This window comes from Cetorhinus maximus, chromosome 9 (genome assembly GCF_964194155.1).
Source record: "Cetorhinus maximus chromosome 9, sCetMax3.hap1.1, whole genome shotgun sequence".
NCBI lineage: Eukaryota > Metazoa > Chordata > Chondrichthyes > Lamniformes > Cetorhinidae > Cetorhinus > Cetorhinus maximus.
This window is the reverse complement of record NC_135887.1, coordinates 6,859,130-6,878,930: the sequence shown is the minus strand read 5'-3', so window position 1 is coordinate 6,878,930 and position 19,801 is coordinate 6,859,130. Positions and strand designations below refer to the sequence as shown.

General features: G+C 42.5%; 1 protein-coding gene across 1 annotated transcript in view; it reads right to left on the bottom strand.

The window, feature by feature from the left end:
* Positions 1 to 8,823: 8,823 nt before the first annotated feature.
* Positions 8,824 to 19,801, bottom strand: part of pipox (pipecolic acid oxidase) — a 69,646-nt gene continuing 58,668 nt past the window's right edge. The window contains exons 7-8 of the mRNA XM_078547970.1: positions 18,966 to 19,041; positions 8,824 to 10,852 (exon numbers count right to left, since the gene is read on the bottom strand). Of these exons, the coding sequence (XP_078404096.1) occupies positions 10,722 to 10,852; positions 18,966 to 19,041 (207 nt within the window). The 3' untranslated portion in view covers positions 8,824 to 10,721. The remainder of the gene's footprint in view (positions 10,853 to 18,965; positions 19,042 to 19,801) is intronic.

Here is a 19,801-nt window from a genome sequence, read left to right as displayed (position 1 = left end):
GGCCATAATGCTGGGAGAACTCCCTTCTCTCACAAATGTACCATCAGACTTTCAGTATCCACCTGAACTGTCAGCCTGGGCCTTCATTTAACATCTCATCTAAATGATAGCACCTCCACCAATGCAATATTCTCTAAACATTGCCCTGGAGTGCTGGCCTAGAATATATGTTTATGTCCTGCTTGACTAAAAGCTACCAGAAAACCTAAGACAGGTCTCTCTTTTTGTGTTATCTTCCTCAATAGGCCTGGCTGTTCTCCTTAATTTGCCAGTGAAAAATAGTAAGCTGGTTAGATGTATTCCACCTAAATTAATGAACTGTCCATCTGGCAGAGCCATTCAAAATTCCTTTCTGAACTGCAGACTCAAATTTCAAGTTAAAAAACTAGACAAGTAGAAATTTGTAGGGGTGGAGGCTAGCTTGAGCTTTATTTAGTGGCTTCTCAAATCATCTTGAACAGTGGTGATGTGATTGTGGTTCTGGAACAGTATGACCTTTATAACTGAGACATGCACAAGCTGTTCTGAGATGATTACCCTATCCACTTTTCACCCTTTAAGAGATTATTATATTGTAAGAAAGTGGCAGTTGAAGACACAACTTGGTGTAGTGCATCATTTTTGGATTCATGACCAATCAGACACATGTTGGGAAGTTTTTTAATTTATTCAATCATGTGATGTGGATGTTGCTGGCAAGGTCAGCATTTGTTTTCTCATCCCTAAATTGACTTTGAGAAGCTGCTGGTGAGCTGTTGCCTTGAAACCATGAATGAAGTCCATGTGGTGAAGGTAATCCCACAGTGCTGTTAGGAATTTCCAGGATTTTGACCCAGATATTTAATCTAATGACTACATTTTTGGCCCTTGGTTGCAAGTTAAGATGTTCATCGGTACAAACGTTTTAGGTAATGTCTCAACATACCGAGGAATGGTAGAATGCTAGCAAGAAAATGTAATTGCACCTGAGAAAGAATAGTTTTACAAGTTGTAAGTCTCCATAGTAGGGCACAAAAACAACTTTAAATATAAGGTCTTAAAATGACACTTGTTGAATTTGAGTGCTTGACCCTATTGTACCAGCCAAATCTTTCAGTTTGAAAATGTAAACCATAAAGGGAAAGCACATACTTTTGGGTAGCAAATGGAGCACCTGGGCAATTCACCATTGTGCAATTTACACATAGCAAAAGACAAATAACCACTTGCTTAAAATACCCAAGTATTTCTATCTGCCCTTGTGCCATCGTATATGGAGATGCCCTCTTTAATCGGCATGTCAGAATGCATTTATATTCTATGCATTTGTAACTTAAAATGAGCACAAACTCCAATTTCCCTTGTGGGGAATCTCAATGGTCCAGCAGCAATGCTGTCAAAAATGATTCTTTTTACTGTCTTTGTTCTGATTGCATAATTTACGTCTGTCATATTCTATTAATATGTAATGTCCTAAATATATGTGTATTTCTTTTGCTTACTGCGAGATGCAAAGATTTAGACTTTAGCTGAAATGGATTATTTTGAAAGGTTGAAAATGTGATTTTTGTGTTTTCTATGTACAAGCCCACTTTTAACTTTATTACCAAAGAAGAAACGGAAGTCAAAATCAGTTTTTTTTATTGATAGAGATAAAACACAAGTCTTTTTTATAGTTTTTATTGTGTGTGACCAAACTAAATTACATTAAAATACTGAGATAAATGGGAGGGTCATTAAGAAAAAACATGGCAAAGATTCTAAATTTCCAGCTGAATTATTCATAATGTACATTCAATGCTGTTAAGTAATGCATATTTTATCTAAAATTACTTATTTTTATCCAAGTAGTAGTACTTTAAAGTGCAAAAATTCCAATTACAAATATTAAATACTTAATATTAGTTGTAATATTTTATAGTAAATCTGATCTGACATTTAAAACTAAATCAGATATGTAATTTTACAAATTGCAACTCATTTTAGGGAGACATAAACAAGCAATGGCAGTATTTTCTGTTGCAAATATCTACTAATACCCATTTAGCCAAATTTTCATTGATTTTGAAATTATTGCCACAATGGTCAGTTGAACAGACCAAAATATACTTTACCAGGGTTGTACCTCTAGTACAAAAACAAAAATTGCTGGAAAAACTCAGCAGGTCTGACAGCATCTGTGGAGAGAAAGACAGAGTTAACGTTTCAAGTCGGTATGACTTCTTCAGAACAACTTCTGAAGTTGGAATGATTATTTTGCAATCAATGCCTCAGTTGAGCAACTTCTAGTGAGAATTTTGTTTATTACAGACTTAATGTGAGCCTAACTGGTGGTAGCTGAGGAATAGACTTGAGGAAATACAAACATTTAATAAATTAGCTTCAAATAGTTATTATTTGACGAACCTGCTGGAGGTTTTTGAGGATGTAACTAGCAGAATAGATCAGGGAGAACCAATGGATGTGGTGTATTTGGATTTTCAGAAAGCTCTTGATAAAGTCCCACATAAGAGGTTAGTGTGCAAAATTAAAGCACTTGGGATTGGGGGTAATATATTGGCATGGATTGAGAATTGGTTAGCAGACAGGAAACAGTAGGAATAAATGGGTCTTTTTCAGAATGGCAGGCGTGACTAGTGGGGTACCGTAGGGATCAGTGCTTGGGCCCCAGCTTTTCACAATATATATCAATGATTTGGATGAAGGAACCAAATGTAATATTTCCAAGTTTGCTGACGGCACAAAACTAGGTGGGAATATGAGTGAAAAGGAGGATGTAAATAGACTTCAAGGCAATTTAGACAAGTTCAGTGACTGGGCAAATACACGGCAGATGCAGTATAATGTGGATAAGTGTGAAGTTATCCACTTTGGTAGGAAAAACAGAATGGCAGAGTATTATTTAAATGGTGAAAGATTGAGAAATGTTGATGTACAAAGGGACCTGGGTGTCCTTGTACACCAATCACTGAAAGCAAGCATGCAGATGTAGCAAGCAGTTAAGAAGGCAAATGGTATGTTGGCCTTCATTGTGAGAGGACTTGAACACAAGTGCAAGGATGTCTTACTGCAGCAACACAGGGCCTTGGTGAGACCATACCTGGAGTATTGTGTGCAGTTTTGGTCGTCTTATTAAAGAAAAGGATATACTTGCCATAGAGGGAGTGCAGCGAAGGTTCACCAGACTGATTCCTGGGATGGCAGGATTATCGTATGACGTGAGATTGGATCGATTAGGCCTGGAGTTTGGAAGAATGAGAGGGGATCTCGTTGAAATGTATAAAACTCTGACACAGATGGACAGACTGGGTGCAGGGATGATGTTTCTTCTGACTGGGGGTCTAGAAGAAGGGGTCACAATCTCAGGATACAGGGTAGGCCATTTAGGACTGAGATGAGGAGAAACTTCTTCACTCAGAGAGTGGTGAACCTGTGGAATTCTCTCCCACAGAGGGCTGTGGAGGCCAAGTCACTGGAAGGAAATCGATGGATTTCTAGACTCTAATGGCATCAAGGGGTATGGAGAGAGAGGATCAGCCATGATCCTATTGAGTGGCAGAGCAGGCTCGAAGGGACAAATGACCTACTCCTGCTTCAATTTTTCTATGTTTCTATTTCCACATATTCCCAGCACACCACAAGTGATTAAGTATGGTGGCACAACTAGCTTGTATTTGCTAGTTATAAATCAGTGACTTGCAGATATAATTGCATTTGGAAGCTCTGTGCTTTAAACCTTTCATTCATTTGAATTATCTCTGTCTAGTTGCATCCTAGAATTAGAATACTTTTTATTTTTAAATGTTTGAGTTATTTTTTTAAGTTGAATTTTTTGTCCATAATGGAGAAAGTTGTCTGCTGGGAATTTAAATGTTTCTTTTACACCCAAAATCAGCATCATTGCCAGGTCAGCATGATAAATGGGTCTCAATGTGCCTAAATTTCAGCCTTATTACGCTTATGTATAATTCCATTTTGCACTCCACTTGACACTTAGTGCAAAAGCATCTGTGTTTTTGTGCGTGGTTCTTCCATCAAACTGGAACTGAATTGAAACTGCTCAAATACTTCAAGATTCTCGCAGCCAACAAAGGGGAGACATATATGCAATCAAGGCAAATTTCATAGGTGCACTGCTATTTCGTGTTTGCTATTTTACTCCTGTCACTATATACAATGTGTTTTTGACATTGTACCCTGACCTCATTCAGCAAATGTTAGGCATGCTGGAGTGTCTCAAATTTTGCAGGGTATCACTTGAAGGCAATCTTTTATGATTATAGATCAGAGCATATAACGCAACTGATGAGAATTCTGCCTTTTGTCCAGACCAGGACAAAAGGTTACTTGAGTTCCTGTTCTTTTTCTCCCAAAGGTGGTAGCTGTGTATTCCAAGACTATTTGATTTACCCAACCAATCCTTAAGAAGGTGAAAATCTGGATTTATGGGGGCACTATCAAGTACCTTTGAAATATACACTGCCTATTGTTAGGCAGAAGTATGTTATGAATTAAGCAATATGCATTTAGCATCAGTAAGACTTGTGCTGAGTTATAAAATACAAATATCATAGACCAGCTAGATCTAAGATATAATTGGCTTTTTTAATAACCAAAGTAGATCAATCGAATTACACATTGTGGAACTGTGGAAAAAGGTTTTCTTGGTGAACATTAGCAAAAACAGAACAGGGTCATATCTATAAGCTTGTCCAGTGACATGAAATGGTTGTCACATATTACGTAAGGTGGAAGCACTGTGACGCGCACATAGTAGTTCTACTTCAGATAATTTGAGTTTGAGCTCCAATCTCCTGGGGCCGGCGGGGCATGGGGTGCAACCCAAAACAAATTTCCCACATCAACACAATTATTTTATCTAATGGAATCAAATAAAATAGAAAAAAGTTGACAGCTCAGGTTCAGAAATTGGGGGAAAATGAACCCCTCCTGGATGAATACCCCTCTACAATAACATTTTAGACAGTATACATACCAAAAACGGGCAATAGGTATAAGTCACTGCTTCAACATCAACGGTGCGTCAGAATTAGCAAAGTTCTCATTGCCACTCCTTGGAAAATTCAGCCCAATCACTGCTGAATTGCAATTCTGCTCCTACTCTTCACACTATGCCGGAGCTCTGCATTTCTGGCCCTGAGATCTGAACCAGGTCTCTTCAGAAATGTGGAGTGTACCTGTTTTGGGTGTCCTTCCTTGTAAGGCAGGATTGTCGGGAGGAGCCAAGCCAGAGCCCCTTTTTTACGGTACTAGTTGCTGTTTTTTGGTAAGTCTTCATTCACTAATGCAGTGAAAAAGTTTGGGACATATAAATAAATTTTCACTGTATTAGTAAATGTGAGTGAGGTAGGTGGGTAGGGTGCCAGCCGGGTCTATTGGAAGGGTGGTCAGCTCAGTGGTGGTGGTGGTGGGGGGGGGGGGCGAGGCAGGAGAGTTGGAGGGTTGGGGACTTGAAGGGTCAGGGTGGTCAATTGTATAGTTACCCAGGAGTTAAGACTAGGATTTTTCTGTCTAACATCTCCTGGGTAACTATCCAGGTAGGTAAGTCAGAACCCTCCAAGCTTTCTGATTCTAAATTAAGAATTGGAGACTTTTTCCAGAGGGTCCTGGGGAGCAGAGGAGTTGTCTATCTGAAGTTTAAACTTCTGGGCAATTCCTGCAGGGTCCTTGCATTGGAACTTCCAAAGGGTCCCCCAGTGTATCTTCCGGGGTACAACCAGCTGGAGACTGGAAGATCTGGACCTTTATTAATAACACGGGTCAGGCATGTAAATTATTTCCACAAACCCAACTTCCAGTTGTTAAGATTTTTAATCACATTTGTGTGTCAACATTTACTGTTGTAAACCGCTAGTCAGTATTTCCCGAGATAGTTTGCTAAATCAACTGCCATGTTGCATTTGAAAGAGCTTGCGTTCATTTCCTCAGGATGTCTGAAACCATTTCACAACTACTGAAGTACTTTCAAAGTGTTGTAACATAAGGAAATTTGGCAGTTATTTACATACAGCAAAGTCCCAAAGCAGCAATGAGTTAACTGACAAGATAACCTGTGATATAAAAACAGAAAATGCTGGAAATACTCAGGTCAGTCAGCACCTGTGGAGAGAAACTGTTAACATTTCAGTTCAATGATGACCCAGAGTCTTCATCGACCCCACGTTAACTCTGTTTTTTGCCTGGAGATCTGCCTGTGCTGCTGAGTAATTCCAGCATTTTCTGTTTTTATTTCAAGTTTCCAGCACCAGCAGTACTTTGCTTTTGTACTGTTTGTGATGTTGGCTGAGGGCTAAGTGTCAGCCAAGGCAGCAGGAGAGCTCCCTTTCATTCAAATTGTCATTGTTTTTGTGCCTACCTGAGAGCTTTAGCAGCTCATCCAAAATCAACATCTCTAACAGAGCACTATTCCATTCATGTGTCGGTCTGAATTATGTACTCAAATTTTGGAATGCAGCTTGAAACTACAACCTGCTGACTCAGATGGGAGTGTCACCACTGTGCTGCAGCTGACACCCATCAGAAGTGGGAACCTTTTCTGAATTGTCATCTTCCCAGTCCAATGGCTACTAACATCCATCGTAGTAATCCAAATGCTACCCCAGCTGTGGGATTGGACCCGGAATTTTAGTAGTTTACCCTTTCTGAAGATATTAAAATTCCTGTGTTAAGTGCGTTGCTGTTTTTCATTTTGTGCTCTAATTCCTGCCAATCACAGTCTTCTGGAACCTTCTTTGGCAGAATGGGTGCTGGAGGTAAGAAAATTGCAGTTATATATAGCCAAATAAAAAGCTGCAAAACATTTCAACTAGAGTAGCTGTCAGATTTGGCGTACATGGATGAGTTCTTGTGGCAGAAATTCAAAAACGCTGTGTTCTGCTTTAGTGCACGATGTTCTTTCAAATTATCACTGAATTTACGTGGCATCGCACAGTGTTTTGTAACAACAGCATGCTGCGTTATGGAACGGTGGGTTCCAATTTACCCCTACACCATGGAGTTGCAAATGTCAGATCTGTTGCTATGAGCAAAATGCAAGAGCCTCTTCTTGGAGGGAGTGCAAGTCAAAGGCAGCTCAATCCCAATTCTGTAGAATTCCTTGCTGCAGACAATTCATAGCTCACGTATGCTGGGCTAAACCAAAAGCTTCTGATTTAATGAGTAAAATTAGTTCAAAAAACACAATTCAAACAATTCATTTTTGTCAGCATTGACATTAAGTGGTCACTTTGTGTAGTGAGTTGACTTCTCTTTGACACCAGTTTAACAGCCTATTCTGAAATTATAAACTGAAATACAGACATTTAGACAATTCTGAACAGTGAAACTCATAATTTGAAAAGTCTCTTAGCAGCCTCCTCTCTAAGGTTTAGCAAGTTTATTCTGCAACACTTTCATTAGATGGAGTTTAAAGCTGAATAGAAACAAAACAGTATCATTTGTACAGACCATTTTTCCTAAAGTATTGGGTTTCACTTTTTTTGATTGCTTTCCTGCTATTTTTAGATGTCATCTTCTACATAAACCCCAGGCACTTCAGTTTTTAATTCAGTTCCATCCCAGCAAGTCATGTCACTTCGAAAGCAGAAACATTATACTGTACGCTCCAGCAGAATACTGCTGTAAGGTTCTGTTTAAAATTTTGCCATTGAATTCCTGAAAGAAATGAATAAAACTTTAAACTGGCCTGAGGTGCACCTGTTTTTCAGTAAGTTGTTCAGTTGAACATTGATGGGAACAAAAGGAAAATAAATTTTACAGTGACAATGTTCCATCTAATGAATCCAACAACTCATTCACCTCACCAGTATTTCTGGAGGATTACAAGGAAATCTGGATCCTGACCCCTATGTAAACTGGGCATTTTGACCATGCAGATCTATGCATACATTCAAAGCTGGTTCTATTTTGAAGAAAACAGTGACTTTTTCACTCATCAAGGTGAGGAATGCTGATATGTCAGATTCCATATCCTAGCCTCCCTCTGTGGGAGTGGGGAGATGAAGGATAAGGTTCTCCCAATGTTTCTGTGATGATCTTAAATATATTTCCTTTAGCTACTTGCTAACTTTTTTTTCCCCTATTCACCTTATCAAATTTGATAATTTTGAACATTTCTATCTGCATCTCTGTTTTGAAGAAAGCTGTCCCAATTCCTCTGGTCTCTCTTTGTAATTAAAATTTCTCATCTTAGGTATAATCTTCCTGAATCTCTTCTGCTCTTTCTCCAATATCTTCATATCCTTTCTAAAGTAGGGCACCTAAAACTGGACAAAATGTTCTAACCTCAGACTAGTGAATGATTTATATAACAAATGTTTGCCCAGTCTAATAAACACCATGTTGCAATCGTGATTCGTTGATAGAGTCCAAGGTTATAAAAACTAATGAATAAATGCACTCTTCTAGTTATAGAAAATTTGTTTAAAGTACAAAATTCTAGTTCCTTGTTGGAAATGTGATTTTAATTCTAAAGAAGAATAATACAGATGCACCTTTATAAAGTTGGTGTTGTTTGCCACAGGAAAAGTGGGCCAGATCGAAGAAGGATGTTCTAATGGACCTGTTGTATAAATCTATATTACAAAGGGGACTACTTAACAGAGCTTACTCTTGTTGAGAAATTTTATAGTTCTTAGTCAGAGGCAACCAAAGAAGCTTTTGTGTAGGAGGTATTCTCCAGTTCCATTATGAATGAGGGCACAGTACATAATTTACCATTTAAGAGTTCTATTTAAGTCCTCAGTCATGCACGACAATAAAACTATCTTTTCTTCTCTACTAAGCTATATTTGAACACAATAAAAATCAATGCACCATCACATGTACATTTCTGTATCACACTTTTATAAAAAAAAATCCCATTATTTTACCATTTACAGAGATAATTTCCCACAAATATGAGCTTTTAATTAACTTCGGGGGACATACGTTTACACCATTCTGAGCTCTAACTGACCTGACTATCTGCCTAAGAATAATTAGCTTCTAATTGACTTCAGCAATTAGATCTTACAGCCTTAAAGGAACACTAATTTACACATAGCTACATTTTAGCAAGATAAGCTATTGTATAATATATGGTATAATAATTCTGACCTTATAAAAAACTATCCTCTAACTTACTGAGCAGCAACATGGGAAATTAAAATCCACTTCATCTTAGCAAGTCTCTAATCAGCTATTTTACAACTCTTCTGAAACTGCAATAAAAACCAACATTAATGGTGGATTAAAATGTTAAATTCATGAACACATGATTTTCAGTGTCTTCTTTGTTATTTCGTCAGTTAGATTGACATCCCCGATGCTGATCACTTACTCCTCTGCTGTTCTCAAAATAGTGGATTTCTCTGTGCAGTGAGGACATCTGTATTTTTGTATTTACAAGTTTCTATAAATCAGGCAGTCTATAAAGCTTCTCCTTCCTTGGTGAAATAACAAACTTATCAGAATCAGCATTTTGGATAAACTGCAAGTTTCCTTAATATTGCTGTGTTTTATTTATGTTAGTGGAGCAAAGATACTCTGCAGGTAGCTCATCGACCTTTCACCACTCTATCTTTCTTCAAAGCTGCGTTCAGGATATCCCCAGGTGCTACTTTATTGTTTTGGGAATCAGGACCCAAAAATCTAAACTTTCTTTGACACCCATACAATGCATGAAGTGATCAGAAGCCGAATCCCATCAAGTACCCCTCATCATCAACTGATCAGCTGCTCATTATCTGAACCCTGACTTGTCTTTCAAGGAAGCAAGGAAAAGAGAATCCTCAATCACAGTGTTGTGCACTGAATGGCTAACATGCTGTACTACAGAGGGGCAGAATATAGGCCCGTGTCTGTAATTCTCTATGTGGTCAGGCATCAATACGGATCATTTTTTAAATTTATCGGGAGACATCAAACACAGGCCTGATGTTTCTTTGCAGAGAGGGAGGATTATCACCAATTTTAGAGGGACAGTCACTCTAGCTGCCAATTACTGAGCAGCATAACAGAGTCAGCTGCCTGCTGTCTTAGCTGACAATGGCATAAACCACAAGGAAATCACGGAAAGAGAAGGGAAAAAAATAAGTTGTAAAAGAGAAAATATCCTAATGATAAGTAACTTTCCAGCTCCAACCATGCACATTGAAAATTTGCTTCTCATTCACTTGTTTTCAAAAAGTACATAAGAAAAATGGCACCCCATTAACTTAATTTATAAACTGCTTAAGTATCTGGTGCAGTGAATCAAAGCTATTTTCTTCTGACTGTTCAGTGACTGTTGCTAAACTGGAGTTTTAGAATGTAAAGGAATTAATAGATCAGAGTTCAATTTCAGCTGCTGTAGTTAATTTTCTTTTATACGCAGTAACCTGGCCTTCAGGTCATTCAGCTGACTATTGCTGATTTTTATCAGGACTCTGCAGTTGAAACCTTCTTAGGCTAGCAAAGCTCTCATGTCCTTTTCCTTCAAACAATAAAATGCCCGTAAACGATTATGACATGACCAGCTCTCAGTTATCTTGTTCAGAATATGGGTTAAATTCCAGCCATGTTAATCCAGCTAGCTGCAGGGTTTCCTGTCCTTTCAAGACGTTGAAAGGAATTGTATATACCTTCTGCCCCTCAACAAAACCTATTCTTTGTATTATCATTTTCAGAGGCCAAATAATTTAGATGTCACTTTCTCTTATTGTAAAGTATTATTCAAATCTTCATTTCTTGGCACTGTTGCCCTACAGCAACGATTTTAAATTTGACTGGAAGCGAAGCATTTTGAAAGGAGAAAGATCATAAGATGGTTTCTTTCCAGTGCTAAGTTCACAGAGGATTTTTCCAACCACTGGGGCAAGCTTGAAACCATGACCTAAAAAAAATAAAAACAAAAGGTTCCATAATGAAGGAGTAGACAGCTGCTAATTATAATTCACTCTTTCATTCAAAATCTAGGTAATGAATATATTTCAATAGTTTACCGAGTAACTGTCTCACAAGAACAACCCCAATTATGTGCAGTGAATACTGACACAATTTTTCCATGATGGCCTTGTTTGACTCCTTTAAAACATCTAACAATTAAACCCAATATAGTTGCCATTCTAGAGTGAGTATATGGTGGAAACTGTACTTGGAGCTGCTTGACATCCTCCAATTCAATACATCAATCTAGTACTCTGATCCTCCTGGCCTTACAAAAGAAAGCAAAACTCTTACATGTTCGGATCTCTTTTGGGCAGGTTCCAATGCTTCAGCCTAGCAGGAAAGCCACACAGGCTTCTCCACTCAGACCTGAACTAAAATTGGCAATGGGGCCCAAAGATTTTATCAGACTCTGATCGCCATTTTGAAAGGAGCCCACTGTGTTGGGCAGGTAACAGTGGTTATTTCACAGAAAGACTTTCACAACTTTAAAACATGAAGAATTTTACAACCGATGAAATACTTCTGAATTTAGTCACTATAGGAAACATAGCAGTCACAATTTGCACATTACAAGCTCCACAAACAATAAAATAAATGATGGTAATCTGCATAGGTATTGGTTGAGGAATAAATATTGACCAGGGTACTAGGATTATTCTCATTCGTCTCTTCAAATAACGCCATGGAGTTTTTTATTTGAAAAGTGCAGAAGGGGCCTTGGTTCAAAGATTCACCCAAAAGACGGTACCTCCACATAGTCCAGCACTGCCTCTATACTGCATGAAGATGCCAACCAAGAAGTTTGTGCTCACGTTTCTAGAGTGGGAGTTGAAACTACAACCTTCTGACTCCAAAACAAGAATGGCACAAACTAAGCCTTGGCTGACATTCACAATGTCCCATTTTAAATAAACATCTACTTGGTTTTTCACCAGGTGAATGGGATTAAAATTGCCCTGTGTGAATTGATCTGAAATTAGACATAACTAGGAAAACTTGAAGATCTTTAATTCAGGTTCAGCAGCAGCTTCTTCAGAGCTCAACAATACTCTTTGCCCTAAGACACACCACCAACATCAAATACATTAAAAAAAGATGTTAAATTATCCAACATTAACAACTTGCAATAAAGATGTACTTCATGGTGCTGGAAAATGACATAAAATTAGTGTGTAATTAGTTTTATGTAGAATAATATTTGGCAGGCAGTGAATCATAGGCCTGAATCTTGCATTCCGAGTTCAGGCACATGCCTGACCTGAACGCACGTAAAATTACACAAAAAGACTGCGTGCGTCATCGTGCACATGTGCAACATTGAGGTCGGTGGACATGTGTGGGAGTCGGGGCAACACCCACCAACAATTATAGGGCCAATTAAGGTCATTAAAAAGCCCACTGACATTGTCCATGCAATTTTTAGCTCGTCCCACCGGCAAAACAGGTGAGCGGAATTCACATTTCAATCATTTCCTCGTCCACGGGTGGGATAAAAGGTTCTGGAGCAGCAGTACTTTCTCTGTCATTGCCAGTCCTTTGCTGTGTGAGTCCAGTGTTGTCCCAGGGTTTCCTGGCATCTTGTTTGATTGTCAAGCCTGCATTTCAGCATCTCAGGTCCTCAACTTCCCTGGAAGATTCCTCTGAGTATTGCAGCACAGAGCGCCTTCATTTTCAAGGCACTGCTCCTCTGCATCCCATCTAATGGGGATAGTGTATTTCCACTGGTGGAACCTCCTCTGAAGAGGAAGAGAGGGGCAGGAGGGAGAGGAGGCCAGGTGGGCGCGGGCAGCCTCCCAGGGGCAAACCTTTAAGAGGAGAGGCATGGGCTCAATTGGTGCAGGGCCAACTGGGAGGCCAAGGCGAGAGATCACGCCAAAGATGCCACTACCCAGCGTCTAGAGTGTTCAGGCAGCGCTCCAACTACCTCCAGATGTCCTCCAGTGCTGCAGGAGGCTCCACCTCTCCAGGGACACAGTAACAGCAATATGTCACATGATAGCTCTGGAAATCGCCTTCAACGGACGACACCTCATGCCGGTGGCTCTGAAGGTCACAGTGGCCCTCAACTTCTCTGCCTCTGGTTCTTTTCAGGGCTCAGTGGGGGCTCTGTGCGGCGTTTCCCAATCACCTCCACACAGTTATGTCAAGCTCGTGACTGATGCTATCTTTAGACACGTCTGCACGTTCATCCATTTCCGGACAGATGAGGTGAGCCAGGCGGGGAGAGCACGAGGCTTCACTGTGATGTCTGGGCCCCGTCCAGGGGGTAATCGATTGCACTCATGTGGTCATCAAGGTGCCAGCAGGTGAGCCGGGAGCTTTCGTCAACAGAAAGAAGTTCCACTCAATGAATGTTCAGATCGTCTGTGACCACAGGACACAGATTCTCCGAGTTTGTGCCCGTTGCCCTGGGAGTTCACACGATGCTTACATCTTGCAGCACTCACAGGTACCAAGGCTGCTCGTGGCTCCTGCACAAGTGGGTGGATGGCTCCTGGGTGACCAGGGCTATTATCCCTTGAAGAGATGGCTGATGACCCCACTTAGTCACCCAAGACCTGATGCCGAGAAGCGATACAACAGGAGCCATGCCCCACAAGGGCAGTGGTGGAGAGGACCATCAGGCTGCTTCAGATGTGCTTCAGATGCCTGGATTGGTCAGGGGGAGCACTGCAGTATCCTCCAGAGTGTGTCCACCTCGTAGTCGTCACATGCTGTGCCCTGCACAACCTGGCTCTGGCAATGGGGAACCCACTGGAGGCTGAGGAAAGTAAGGCAGCTCCACAGGCCACAGAGAATGACTCAAGTGATGGCTCAGAGGAAGAGCCTGGGGAGACGCAGGGTGAGGACCTCGAGGCAGAGGACAGGAACCCTCATGGAGGCAGCAACACCAGGGATGCTTTGATCAGTAAACCTTCTGCTAGGCATCCAAGGCATCGATGCCTTGTCAAGCCACTGGCACTGTCTCCTTTGCTAACAATCGATAAATGTGAACCCAGCCCAGTGTGTCAGCACCACACAACGCCAGACTTTTACAAACCTGTGCTGTATCCGCACCGATTCAAACCATCCAGCCAACTCAGCCCATTTAAGTCAAATAAATGTTTATGTTACTTCACATGAACAAAGAAAGAACAAACAAAGTGTCCATCGCTAACACAAGAGTCAAAATAATTAACACAAAAAATGTCATCTGTGACACGCCTCTGTTGTGCTCAAGGTTCCTTCAACTTACATCTGCAGCTGCTGCGTCTTGGTGCACCTCCCCCCTCTCGCTGACAGTGGTGTTGGAGGCAGCTGCTGTCTCTGCCGTCCTGGTGGCCCTGATGACCTTGGCGGTCACACTCTGGCCGCCAGGGCCTGAGCAGACTCCGCCTGGGAGGGTGCATCCAGCCCCATCGCTGGGCACTCCTCAGGTGTCGCAGCATCATCAGATGCAGTGGATACTGGCAGAGGGGTGGAGAAGCTGGTGCCCTCATTCAGAGCGCCCTGAGAGAAGCCCACAGAGGCGACAGGCAGCTCGTCTGCCGGTGTGAGGGGTGTTTGCACCTCCCTGCTCACCATTGATGGACGGGGACCCAGCAGGGAGACTAGGTGCCTCATCCATCTCTCACGCTGGCAATGTCCTCCTGAGGTCACTTTCTGAGTGAGGGCTAGCAGGTGCGAGAGCAGCCTCAGGAACCCCTGAGTCTGCTCCTAAAGCTGCCTCTCCAGGAGAGTCGCCGCTCTCTCAGTGGAGGAGGCTGTGCCCTCGGTGTTAAGAGTCAATGCAGGAACTCATGCTCCACATGGACTCCTCCATGACGGAGACCGTTGCACACAGACCCTCATGGATCTCCACCAGCTCTCCCTGTGCATCCCACTGGACATCCAGCATCTTCTGCCTGATGGACGACTCGTCATGGACGCAGCATGGTCCTGGTCTCCAGCTGTGCTCCCACTGTCGGCTCCCCGGGGCCTCTCTGCCTCTGCCAGCTCCTCATGCCAGTGTGATGTGCCCTCACCGCTGTGCATTACCCCGGAGCCAAATAAGTAATGCCCACCGACGTGTGAGTATCTCCGCAGGTGCCTGGTTCAGAGAGACAGTGTGATGCTGGTGTGGGTGAGCTGTTTTCCTCGGAGCTCAATGGGGAGTCCTCGGGGTCGCTGGCGACTCCTGCGGATGGTGTATCTGAGGGAGGAAGGCAAAACATCAGTACATTCAATCATCAAAGTCACTGTGCATGCTGGGCGGGCTGAGGAGACAGTGGGGACCTGCTGCATGGTGCCATCTATATTGGAGCTTCAATGGGCTCTCTGGCTACGACAGTTCAGCTTCTGATGAGAGGAGCCCGTTATGTTTCCAGTACCCACTCCACACACATCTGTCACCTGCACTCTTACCTTCATCTGAGACCCCGCCTCACCGTGACCGGAGGAGCGATCTGGCCAGTGACATTCCAGCTCCAGTGCATCGCTTTCGTGCTCTGTGAGGAAGCACAGATTTGGTCCTCCACCCATTCTGCGGCACTCCGCGGCGTTATGACTGCTCTTCTCCCGAAAGGGAAAGTTAGCTTCATTATTGCTCCGTCTCCCTGAAGGTCCTTTCCTGGTTCCCACCCAGGCATTAGGCCTGAACGTCCCGAGAAACGGGCACCCGACTAAAGTTCTCCACACTGGTTCTGCCATTTCTGCACTCACCCTTGCTGACTGCAGCAGATCATTGAACCTTTTGCGGCACTGAATCCACATGCGCCACACCACTTTGTGCCCACTGACCTGGGCGGCGACCTCTGTCCAGGCCTTCTTGGTCAGGTAGGTAGCGTTCTCTTGCTGTCCCTGGGCATTAAGATATGCCGCCTGGCACTGACCTCCTCGACCAGCACTCCCAGGCACTGATCTGAGAAACGGGTGGCACAGTGCCCACCCAACTCGCCCTCCCGCCTTCCATGACCCACCAGGTGCTGAGGCCATGTCTGCACACCAGGACACTTCTTGAACCGCTTCCAGACAGCTCCCTCAGCCTCTCCCACACAGCCTTCAGGGGGCTGCCTCTTCTGTTTTTGACCACCTTACCGGGTCCCCATTGGACCTGGTGCCTGAAGCATTCCCGCCCCCGCAAACACACCCGGCAGTCACGTTCCACGCTGGGCGGGCCTTAATTGGCATAAAATCGTGTTCGCAGCGTGAACTCGGCTGGGAGCGGGTTTTACATCCGCTTGCGGCCCCGCCGACTAAGGGCTCATCCCAAGGGTAAAATTCCGGCCATAGAATGTAAGAGTAAAGTTTGAGCATCAGTGGAGGTCTTAACTCAGATTACTATCTTAGGCTACACTTACACTGTGGTACAGATCTAAGGCCATTATGCAGACAGTGCAAATTGCAGCTGGCACAACCCCATTCTATTCTCATTACAAGTCACAGTGTGGCTGCCAGAAGAGAGCTCTGCATGGGTATACTCACACACACAGCCTCAAAGCTATGCTTCAGCAAATGTTTTAAGTTTTGACAGCATGGGCAGAACATTTCAACAAAAGACTGCTTTCAGTTTCTGAAATGGCTAAAAGAAGCAACAAGGAACACCTTGTTAAACCCAACAAAAAATACGGCCAAGGATCTATCTGCATGCCATGACCTCCTAAGTGGTTCTCAAGCCACTAATGGGCAGATGCACAATGGCGTTCTAACTTCAGCTTTTCAACTCACTAAAAGTATTTGGTACAGCTTATATAATATGTTAATAAAAAAAATCTTCTTTGAATTCTTCTTAGCAGATCTCCACCACGAGGCAATAAGGGCTGTGGAGGATAAATTCAATTGAAGTTCCTACTCGCGATCACTTTCCAGAGTGAGTGCAAAGTGTGTGGATGTAGACGGAATTAGACTTGTTTCCATCACCACTCATCAAATAGCTGCACAACATTCACTATCTGGGTTAAACCTTGAAAAGACCCTTGGAGCTGTCCAAAATCCACAGAACTGCAATCGTGAGCAGGGCACAGGAAAAAAATAGTGATCCAAATCTTCCTATTTGAGTGGTGGGGGGAGTGAGAAAAGGATAATTTGATCTCTTACGATAAATCAGCTAAGAATTAAGACCATAACACCATAATACATAGGAGCAGAAATTAAGCCATTCGGCCCATCGAGTCTGCTCCGCCATTCAATCATGGCTGATAAGTTTCTCAACCCCATTCTCCTGCCATTGTTATTTTTGTATCGTCCAATGTCTTCCTTAAACATTTTTACTTGAAGGCCTTGGCTCATCTCATAAAACCTAAGCTTCAAGTGGAAATTTTTATCTTGCAAAGTTGCAGAGATCAAACCACAGAAGTACAAATGTGTTTTCCCGTCAACAAAGATTGCGTATGAAGAATGGATTTCTTTTTCTATTGAAAGGTTGAAAATTCAGTTAAATGCTTTCTCTTCTGGACCACTTCTGCAACCTGATGGAGTTATAACTTCTGAGCATGTTATGACTTTTCTTTCCTTTCCTAAAATTTCTTAAAATAACACTCAAGTTAAAATGTAAATCCTCCATCACTAAACATCAGGCAGTAAGGGCTGATGACAGGAGATTAAAGTATTGTAAGCTTAGAGTCAAGACAAAGGTCTGAACTGATGTTTGAAAATCAGCTGAAAAAATGTGCATCGCAACAGTAGCACAGTTTGAACTGGCCATATATGTACAGGTCATATTGTTCCAAATTATACCGGTAGTGTTCCATTGGAATGCAATTTATTGCCACTCCTTTAAATGCCTATAAAATTTGTCAAAGTGATGGTCGCAATTTCTGTAACAGTCATTTGTTATTTCTCAATGCAGTGTAATTTATAAATCCATTAGACAGTTAGCTGGTCAGCACAGGAAACAAATATATTGCTATATATAGTAGTTGTGCAGGACTTAACTGGTGGAGTCCTGATTGGCATAAGGAAATAGCCTGGAAGGGAAATCTTCAATCTAAAGTAGATTTTACATTCACAATGCTTTTACGTTTATTTAAATTATAAATTGGCTGCAGATTGGATTTGTAGCTTGAGGGCTTATTCAGTATTTGGCCTATCACAACAACATGGATGTTACTAAATTAGAACTGAGCTACAGCAACAACCAATAAATTACATGGGCCCGATCAATTACTTCAAGCTTGTTTTACTGATAAAGGAGACGGTTTGTGTAACATCAAGGAAGGAAGGAGGCAAAACTGAACCAAAGTCTGGTGAAATCCTGGTTACCCTCAATAAACAGTCACCACTCTGAAGTACACATTTAATACATGAACACATGGCTTCCAAACAGAACATTGGGAGTGCAAGAAATCTGGCTGGGTCAGTCCCAATAATTCCTATACATCACTAGGGAGAGTTCCTGGTATTTCAGGAGAGCCTGAGCTTTGCCAGGCCAGTTCTTTCAGTGTTTTTTTCACCAGTATCACTAGCAAGGAGGTCACCATTGGAGGTTTTGACTGATGCTTGTGTCCCATGAATGTCTGGTCCAAAGGAATTTGAACTCAAATGCCAACACAAATTTCATACAACAGCTTCATTAAGATCTGAGAATTTACCTTGGCGTTTGCCTTCATTTCAATTTTGCAGGGCACTGCAACCCAGAATGGATGAAAAAATCGTGGGCACCTTCTCTTCAACTCCACCACCCCCTGCTTTACACGGCCTTCCCAAAGGCTGCTAGCTATTTAAAAAGTGCTTTCAAGTTTCTGCTTCTGAGTGCAGCCATACCATTGCAATTGTTTTATTCCCTCATCACCCCCACACCATGCACCCTCCAATATAGTTAGATGATCCTCACACAAGGCTCTGAGCTTTTCTTTAAATGGAAAGACCTTAGAATATCTGCAAAACGATCCTTTTAATAACTGTGCATTTCAACCAGGAAATCTACCAACTTAAAGCTTACTTTTATCAAAATTAAATGCCAAGTCATTTTGTTTTAGTAGGTGTTGGCAATCTAAATGTTGATGACATTGATCTTTTCTGTTTAATAAAGCAAAAGCCTTACTAAAGAGAATCTATTTTCGGAAGGGTAGTAGCCAGTTTGTTATTGTAACCCTACCAACCTGAGAATCCGGCTCCAATGACGATGTTCCTGTGCTCTGGATGATGATCCAGAATGAAATCCTGATCTGGGGTGACCTATTGAATAAAGAAGTGAGGGTCACCGTGTGAAAAGCAAAGCTTTTGGTGCCATTTCTGCAGTAGGTCCAACCTTACCTAAAATACTTGCTGATAAAGGGGCCAATCTGAATGAAGAGCAGGATCAGTGTGGTTGAGGGCCAAGGCGAATGGAAAACCATCTAGACCCCTCCAGCATGAGGCCCAGGAGAGTTTGCCTCCCAGTCGTCCGCAATTTGTCGTCAGTCATTCGTCTGAACCTGACGGCAACTACCAGCTGCCTAGCAGGCCAACGGGAGTGGGATTTTGGGGTAGCAGGAGGTTGCCTCCAGGGACAGGGAGAAATACCCCCTGCCACTGAAGTAAGTGCATTAGATCGGACGGTGAGACAGGCCTTCGGGTCGCGGGAGGGAATGCCCGGGTTTTCTTGTGGCATCCAGAAGCACACTCCTTCCTGGCCCGCAAAGAAACGAAATATAATTGTGAGACCACAACAATTCCCCCGCACAGCTCTGAGGTTAAGACTGCAGTCAGGCCCAAATGATCATTGGAATCCAACCTGCACATTGGAAGCAGGACCCTTCTTTGAATATTGGGACCTGCGGGAAAGCAGTGGGATCAGAGGGGGGCAAGTCACAAGCAGCGTTCTAATTGCCTACCTGCCAGCCCAATAGAGCGGGGCGGGTTAAGATTCCTCTACCTCCTCCCCCACTAGACCCCCCCACCACCCCACAAGTTTCATACATTCCGAAGTGCACATTTCCAGCCTCCAGATAAATCA